The sequence below is a fragment of the Camelus ferus genome, chromosome 11, assembly GCF_009834535.1.
Source record: "Camelus ferus isolate YT-003-E chromosome 11, BCGSAC_Cfer_1.0, whole genome shotgun sequence".
Classification (NCBI taxonomy): Eukaryota; Metazoa; Chordata; class Mammalia; order Artiodactyla; family Camelidae; genus Camelus; species Camelus ferus.
Window position 1 is genome coordinate 49,777,098 of NC_045706.1, and position 8,473 is coordinate 49,785,570.

At 53.5% G+C, this 8,473-nt stretch overlaps 1 protein-coding gene across 1 annotated transcript in view; it reads left to right on the forward strand.

The window, feature by feature from the left end:
* Nucleotides 1-7,320, forward strand: part of TSPAN15 (tetraspanin 15) — a 48,491-nt gene extending 41,171 nt beyond the window's left edge. The window contains 5 exon segments of the mRNA XM_006181171.3: nt 1,460-1,576; nt 4,570-4,617; nt 6,034-6,150; nt 6,532-6,594; nt 6,596-7,320. Of these exon segments, the coding sequence (XP_006181233.1) occupies nt 1,460-1,576; nt 4,570-4,617; nt 6,034-6,150; nt 6,532-6,594; nt 6,596-6,673 (423 nt within the window). The 3' untranslated portion in view covers nt 6,674-7,320.
* The last annotated feature ends 1,153 nt before the right edge of the window (nt 7,321-8,473 follow it).

An 8,473-nucleotide genomic window follows, 5' to 3' on the forward strand; every position in this document is an offset into this window, starting at 1 on the left:
TTTTTATTGGAACTAGCCTTCAGCTGGCTTGGAGAATTCATTTCTTCCAGGGTGGAATGGCAGGGTGATTCATGCTCACTGAGCACCTGCTTGGTGCCAGGCTCTGTGCTGAGTGCTTCATGCATGGCTTCTCTTTGTAATTCTCAGCTCAGCTGTGCAAAGCTGGTGTTGTTCATCCTGCTTTATAGATGAGGATCTGAGGCCTAGAGAGGCTGAGTGACTTGCCCAGAGTCACACAGCCTGGAGTGGTGGTGTGAGGATTTGAACTCTGGTCTATCTGACGGCAAAGCAAATGCCCTTTGCACTGCACCCCACAGAGGCACTTCCAGGCCCCCAAACCGATAGCCCCAAAGGCTCTGTGGGGACTCTGGAAGGGGGTCTGCTTTGTGTTTCTACTAGGACCTCTGACCATATCACTCCCCTGGTTAAACCCGCCAGTGACTTCCTATCACTCAGAATACCATCCCAGCTCCCTGCTTATTCCTAGCTGACAAGGCTTTGCATGGTTTGGCCTCATCCCCTCCACTCTCTCTCTCCCCGCTCTAGACACACCACCTCCATGTGTGCCTCTGAAATAGAACTAGCTCATCTCTCCGTGGGGTCTTTGCATGTCTGACTGGCTTTTTCCTATTGTTCGTGTTTCAGATTAAATGGTGCCTCCTCAGAGCAGCATTTTCCGACCTCCGCTGTTCCTTCCCCTGTTTGCTGTATCCCTGGTGCCCAGCACTACCTCACTGCCCTTCACGCAGTGATTCCTCTCTGTCTCCCTCTACAGATGTGTCCCACATGGGCAGGGTGATGGTGCTTTTGCTCACCCTTGTCTATCCAGCACACGGAACGATGCCCGGCACACACCAGCACCTCAGTATAGTACCTGCTTCTCCCAGGCATTGGCACCAGTGCAGGGGGAGATGCAGGCAGGGGCTAAGCTAAGGGGAAAACGATGCCAGCCTTGCCATTGCTTCAATCCTGAGCCCAGGCCAGGATGTGAGGTTTGCTAAGGCAGGGCAGGCAGAGCTGGGGCGCGTGAGGAGAAGGTCGTGTGCTTCAGAGGCCACTGGGTTGTGGGGCTTCCTTAGAATCCTCATCTGTGGGACATTAAAGGCCAGCTTCTCGGCTTGAGGACCTGCACTGGGGACGTGAAGATGGAGTCTACTTGTCCAGGAAGGACTTTTCTTCCAGTATTTAGTCACCACCCTGAAATCCCACCAAGAGGCTGCCCAGCCTTGGCTTGCATGCCTCTCTAGTGACCAGGGTGCTCACTACCTCCTGGGCAGCCAACCTGCTTTTGGACAGCTCTGACCTGACAGTGGATGCCTCGTGTGCTCCCCGTAGCTCTCCTGACCAGGGTGACCCACACCACAAATCACATTGTCTCCTGGCAGGGACCCTCCCTGCTGTCTGCCCGGGGGCCCTGGTGCTGATGGCAGCTCCCTTCCTTGCTTGCTTCCTCTCTCAGTTTAAGTGCTGTGGCGGGGAAGACTACCGAGACTGGAGCAAAAACCAGTACCACGACTGCAGCGCCCCAGGACCCCTGGCCTGCGGGGTGCCCTACACCTGCTGCTTCAGGAACACGGTACCCACTGCTCCTGGGGCCTCCCAGCTGGTCAAATACTTCTCTCACCTTTCAGGACTGGGGTGGTGTGGGTGGGTTGGTGGGGTAGGCAGCAGGTGGTGGTCATTGCCAATGCTTCCCGAGCCTCAGGGGCTACTGAAGGGGGTGAACCTGGGGGTGGAGGTGGGGAAGGCTTGTCTCATTAGTAGTGGTCGTTAACATCTATCGAGCACTTACTATGTGCCAGCCTGTTCTAGGTTCTTTAGTTGTATTAATTCATTTAATCCTTTCAGCAACCCTGTGAGTTAGGAACTGTTGTTTTACTCCTGGTACAGATGAGGAAATTGAGGCACCAAAAGGTTAGATGTCTTGCCCAAGGTTGTTGGTGCTGGGATGAAATGCAGGCAGCCATCATCAAAGCTGTGCCCTGGACTACTGTGCAAGCCAGGGAAGCAGCAGAAGGGGGTCCAGGCTGGCTCTGCTTAGCAGGGTGGCTGGCTCGGCGACTGTGGCCGGAGGGCCAGAGCAGGGCCTGCACTTTGGGCGTTACTGGTGGGCCATGGGTTTGACCTCCTGGGGAGCATCAGCCACAGGGCACTTGGAAGGGGTCTGGTGATGTAAACAGCAGCCTCTGCCTCTCCCTAACTGGTCCTCTCAGCTCTGTCGCCTCCTTGGCCACTTGGGAGACTGTTTTTGTACTGTCAATGCTTATAAATGAGAAGCTTGGTCAATCCTCTATGTTTGACTAATGTATCCCCAGACTGCCTGGTTTCTGGATTGGAATGAAGCAGGGAGCTTTGCAATTACTCATGCCCTGAAGAGTCATGGAAAATTTCTCTTCTGACGCCTCCACCATTCTGTGCCCACTGCTGGATTCTGTAAACCAAGCAGCTGTTGGTAGGGGTGGGGGCCTCACCCATGAGCCAGGGAGCCAGTGCCAAGTGCACTAGCCCTAAAAAGGCTGGGTCCAGGAGGGGAGGTTTGTTTGGAAATTGTAGCTGCCATTTTAGGGTAGCTCTCTGTGCAGGGGGAGTGCTGGGGACGTACCCAGGGTTTTCAGAGGGGCCTGTGGGGGGTGATCCTGAACTTCATCACCCAGGGCAGTGGCACCTGAATGTCCAAGTTGAGATGTGGAAGCCCAACTTGTATTCATTCATTCAAAAAAAAAAATATTTATTGAGGACCTGCCAGATGTGGTTCTAGGTTCTGGGGATATAGAAAACACACAGCACTCCCTGCTCATGTGGAGTTTACATTTAGTGGGGAAAACTGACAAACAAAGTCAAAAAGTAAAAGAGATAGTGTGCTAGAAGGTGATAAATGCTAAGGAGAAAAATAAAGGGGCATGCAGGATTGTAATTTCAGAAACTGAAAAGGTAGGTTCTCTAAAACCCTGAAGGAAGTGAGGGAGTCAGCCATGTGTATCTGGGGACAGGCATTCCTGGCAAAGAGAACAGCAAGTGCAAAAGCCCTGAGGTAGGAATTGCCCTGGTGAGTTTGAGAAACAGCAGAGACCTGTATGGCTGGAGCGGAGTGAGCATGTGGGGGAGGATAGTGGCAGAAGTCAGGGAGGCCATGGGTACCCTGAAGGCAATGGTTAGGACTTTGGTTTTCTTGAGTAACAAGGAATTGGGTCTCAATGTGGGGTCTCAGCTGAATCTACAGGGTTGAGCTGGGATGATCCTTCAGGGTTGTCCCGTATTGGGGCAAGGGGACGACAAATACTGACCGATGTGATGTGGATGCTGGGTGTTTTGGGGTCTGAGGGCACCTGGGGGATAGTCTAGACTGAGGGAGATTATTTTGCCCACACACCAGGCCCTGACATTTAGACTGATCTGGATGATGTCTGAGGTTCAGCCCACTTTTTTGGAAAGAGAGTAGACAGCCCTGCTTGCCTTCCAGGGGCCAGGATCATGTCCAAAGTCACTCCAGCCAGTGTGCCTGTGTTCTGCCACGTGCCTGACCCTGGGATAAGCACTTTACATGTGTATCCCACTTTATGTTCAAAACAGCCCCACTAGGTGCATTCTTGGATCACCTTTGCTTTATAGAAGAGACCAAGGAAGCTGTTCATTCACTGAGAAAATCCGTAGTGAGTGCCTCCATGTGCTGGTCCCTCAGCAGCCCACCTAAGATTGACTACAGAGCTCCTAAGTGGCAGAGCAGGACCTGAACCAGACAGTGTGATACCAGAGGCCACACTGACATGACCACTGCTGCACTCCTGCATCACTGCTGGCACTGGTGGTACCCTGAGCCCACAGCAGCTTTCACTGAGATGTAGAGGGATGGGACAGGACATTGAGCTTTCTCTCACCTTCTAGAAGGAAAAGGAGACTGCACAAGGGCTCAGGCAGTGATGGGGAGTGCCCCTGCCCGCCCTGTGACTTAGGTCTGCTGGGAAGAGATTTGATGGGTCTAGGGCCTACCACAGCTTCCCCTGCACCTAGGTGAGCCAGCAGCTGGGAATTCCTGAGAGCAGCTCTCTTCCCAGGAAGGGGCTTGTACAGAACTTCCTGGTGGGGTGGCGGTCTGCAGGGGCAGGGAAGTGGCCTGGCCTTGCCCTCAGGTAAACCCCAGCTGGCCAGGAGCCTGGCTGTGGTCTGGGTTTTCCTTCATAAGAGCCAGAGGAGGGGGAGCAGCCCAGCCCTGACTTCAGACAGTGCATAACCATATCTGCAAAGCCAGGGCTCCCGGGCGGTTGCAGCAGGGACTCTGTGGCGGTGCCCTTTCCTCAGTCCCAAGGCTGCTGCTGGTGAAGCAGGGGTCCTCCCACCCAAGTGCTGTGAGACTGGCCTTCCCACCTTTCTTCCCTGGGCATTTCTTGGAGGTGGGAGGTTAAGATGCAGACTTGAGTCAGGCTGCCTGGGCTGGAATCTCAGCTCCATCCACACTGGACAGTGCAACTCTGTGCCTCAGTTCTTTCATCCATAAAATGGGGGTGGGGTGGTGTAAGTGTCTTCTACAGTCAGCACTATGTAAGTATTAGCTAATACACATTTCTCTTTCAGACAGATGTTGTGAACACCATGTGTGGCTACAAAACTATTGACAAGGAGGTAATGTCTTTGAAATCTCTTTCCTCCAGAAAGGTTGCTCTTCCTGTCCCATCCCCAGGGTGATCGGAGGGGTTTCCAGGGGTGGGGCTTTTGGCTGCTGCTATTTCCCAACATTCTCCGCTGTGAACAGGAGGCAGGGTCACCAGGGTTTTCCACCCCTACCCAGACACAGAGGGACTCGGGGAGCCGAGAATCCCCCCAGGCAGGGAGAGGCCGGCTGCGGGGTTTGCTAGGCACCTGCTGTGTGAGGCCTCTGTGCCCTTGTCAGTGTCCCTGGCATGTTCATGTGCCCGGCCGCTCTCAGCACCAGCCTACCTCTGCCCTCAGAGCTGCCAATTTGCAGACAGCTCACACTGGCTCCCTTAGCCTGGGACCCAGGAGTCTCCGGTGAGAGAGAGCCTTGGGAGGGTCCCTCCTGGGTCAGCTTCCTGGGCATGTCCCCTGGACAAGGAGAGAAGCTGGGGTGGTGCTGAGAAGGGAGCTAAAACTAACGGTGACTTGAGATGCCTCTGAGTAGTGGTTCTCAAAGTGAGGTCCCTGGACCTGCAGCAACAGCAGCCCCACCCCAGGAACTTGTTAGAAATGCACATTCTTGGGGCGGGGCCAGTGGGTGATTCTGACACACATTTAAGATGCAGAGCCATAGACCAGCAGTGGTTCTCCAGCCATCAGACCTGATGATCAATTTTTATAATAAACACTTGGGAATGCCCTATTTATTATCCCAAAATGAAATTAAGATAATATAACCTACTTACACACCTAATTTCAAAACCTAATGATCTGAGATAAAAGGAGAAATAAAATAATTTATAACCATATACCATATTTTAACACATACATACTCAGGCACTAGATAAATACAGAAGACCCAGTGAAGTGGTGGGGTGTTTGTACTACCAGGGGCAGCTGACACCTGGGAGGGGTGTTGTGTGGGCAACTTGCATACCGTGGGTATATTTTTGCTGTTGGCATGGCTTTTAAAAATGGTAAACAGTTCTTGTTGAAGTTCTGAACAAAATAAAGTATAATCATTCCTAAATTTATATAGTAGTATTTCTGCAGAATTCAGTGTAAAGTAAAATCATGCAGAAAACACTTTGGTTTTTATATGTCCCTGGAGTTAGGCTTTGGGCTCAGATAATTATGAATGGGTTTTCACCCATCCAGATGCCCTGGGGGACATCAGCCCCAACCCAATCACTATGACAACCAGAAGTGCCATCATGATGTCCTCAGTGCTCTAGGAAACAGTACTGCCTGTTAAGACCCAGGGGTCAAGAGCCACCATCTCATGGTGCATGTGAGAAACTGAGGCCTTAGAGAGGTTGAGGGACTCGCCTGGACCTGGAGCGAGTGGCAGAGTTGGGACCAGGGCTCCCAGGCGAGTGCTCAGCCAGCCTTCTCCTCATGCAGCGCCTCACCGTGCAGAATATCATCTACGTGCGGGGCTGCACCAATGCTGTGCTCATCTGGTTCATGGACAACTACACCATCATGGCCGGCCTCCTGCTGGGCATCCTGCTCCCCCAGGTGGGCTGGTCCCCCCGCACCAGGGAGGAGCGCTAGAGGTGGGGGTGGGGTGGGCAGGCCGGGGGTTTAGGTCATGTGTGGCTTGGTGATTACAGGGTGCCGAGAAGGGAAGAAAGGCTGGGGTGAAGAGGGCTCGTGTACCCGCAGCCTGAGCTCACCCTGGGAGGGCTGGGGGCTGCAAACAGAGGGTGAATGGCCCAGATAGTGAGTGACCTAGCTGGGGTAGAGACGGGAATCCCAGAATGGAGGGGCCTGTGCTGATGGGGCACAGGGAGGGTCTGTGGGGTTTCCTGGGAGGGGCAGAGGAGGGCCCAGGCTGGGGGCTGGGGATTGCCAGAGCTGGCCACCCAGATCCCCAGCAGGCTGTCACCTTCTCTTCAGTTTCTGGGGGTGCTGCTGACATTCCTGTACATCACCCGGGTGGAGGACATCATCATGGAGCACTTCTGTCACCGACGGGCTCCTGGGGCCTGGCAGCGTGGAGGCAGCAGGCACCGGGTGCTGCATGTGCTACCCCATTTAGGGCCGTGGCCTGGGGCGACGGTTCCAGAAGGACTGACAGGACAGCTCCGCTCAGGCCGCATTGTGGGGGCCGGACAGGACTGTGGCCCTCCTCCCTACATTCGGCACTGACCAAAGCCCTGGCTGTGTTTGCTCAGACCTCCTGTCTGCGGGGTGGGGCCCCTCCCAGCTGCGGGATTCTGTGCCTGCCCACCCTGCTGGGCGTGGGGAACGGCGTCCCTTCTCTAGGCTCAGGCCGCTGGGGAAGGGGGAGCTCGGCCCTGGGCTCTGGGCCCGTTTCATTTCTAGTAGTGCCTTGGCCTTGGTATTTGTGCCCCTTTAGTGCAGTTTTGTAGTGATTTGTAATCGAGGAGGGAGGAGAGCCTGTGTGCTCCATGGTAAAGGAGCAGAGGGGTGCAGCCCAGGTCCCGGGTCCCTCGGCCTCACCCCTGAGGCTAGGCTGGGCCAGTTTCTCAGCCTCTCGGGTGCCTTGAGCCCTCCCCAGGGCTGCTGCTTTGCTGACCATTTTTTACGTGATTTTTGTAACATTCGTTTTGTACACAGTTAACAGGAGTTTCCGACTAATCAAAGCTGGGTGTTTCCCCCATTCCACTCTTGCCTTTTCAAGCCAGTTTATTAATCAAACAATAAAGACATGATTTTTTTTTCCCCTGGCCTCTCGTTTGTGCAGCTTGGGTCTGCAGGGGCTGGGGAAGACCTCAACTTGGGCGTGGAAACCCCTTGTTGGTGAAAAGATTGAAGGGAAGCCACCCAAGATTTGGGACAGTTTGGTACACTGAGGCGCAGGAGGATCGGCAGCTGGCCCAGGGCTGCCTGCTCCTGGTTTGGAACGGCTCTCCCATTGTTTGGTGTTGCTACTTAAGGAAATGGCTTTCCCTAGCTGTGCTTGTGGGCTGGGCCTGGAGCCTCCCATGCCAGTCCTGTCCTTCCTGCTAGGAATTCGCTTGTGGGAAACCTCAGGGAAGGAGGCAAAGATGACAACCTATTTTACAGACTGGGAAGCTGAGGCCAAGTAGCATGAGGCTCCTCCAGGAAGCAGGGCAGATGGGAACCAGGAAAATCAGGGGTCTTGGAAGCAGTGCCCACAGATTCACCAGAGGCCTCAGGGCAATAGAACTGGAAAACAGAATTGTTCCCAGGCCTGGGTGGGGCCGGACAATGCTCAATGCCTAACAAAGGGTGGTGCTGGCCGCCCTCTGCTGGAGACAGCAGGATCTGCAGGGATCAGTCCACCTAAGCCTTCCTGCCCCAAGACTTGGTTTCTAGATTTACTGTGAGGGTTTTAGTAGCCAGAGCGATAGAAATAAAGAGCAAGAGCCCCAAACCTGAAAAACTCCATTTAAGGGCATTAAGGGAACTGCCTATCACATCTAGCAGTTATGTGGACGGTTACTTGGTTGGCCATGTGTACAGCCTGTACTGTCTGATATGTAGAAAAGGGCAGGAGAGGGTTTTTTTTTTTTTAAAGGATAGAAGAATGCAACAACAGCAAACATATCAGCGAGCATACTCTGTCTCAGGAGCCTGTCTGAATATCTTACAGATATTAACTCCTTTAATCCTCACAACTGCATGTGGTAATTCTTGCTATCTCCATTTTATTGATGGAGAAACTGAGGCACAAAGTGGTTAAGTAACTTGCCCAAGGCACATGGCAGGTAAGTGACAAAGTCATGACATGAATCTGGGTAGCATCTCCCTGGCACTCAACCTCTCTACTCCCTCGATCGCCTCGTGGAGACACATGGTTCTAAGCTTGCAAAGCCAGAGATGGCTGCTACTGCAGCTGTCCCCATAGTGG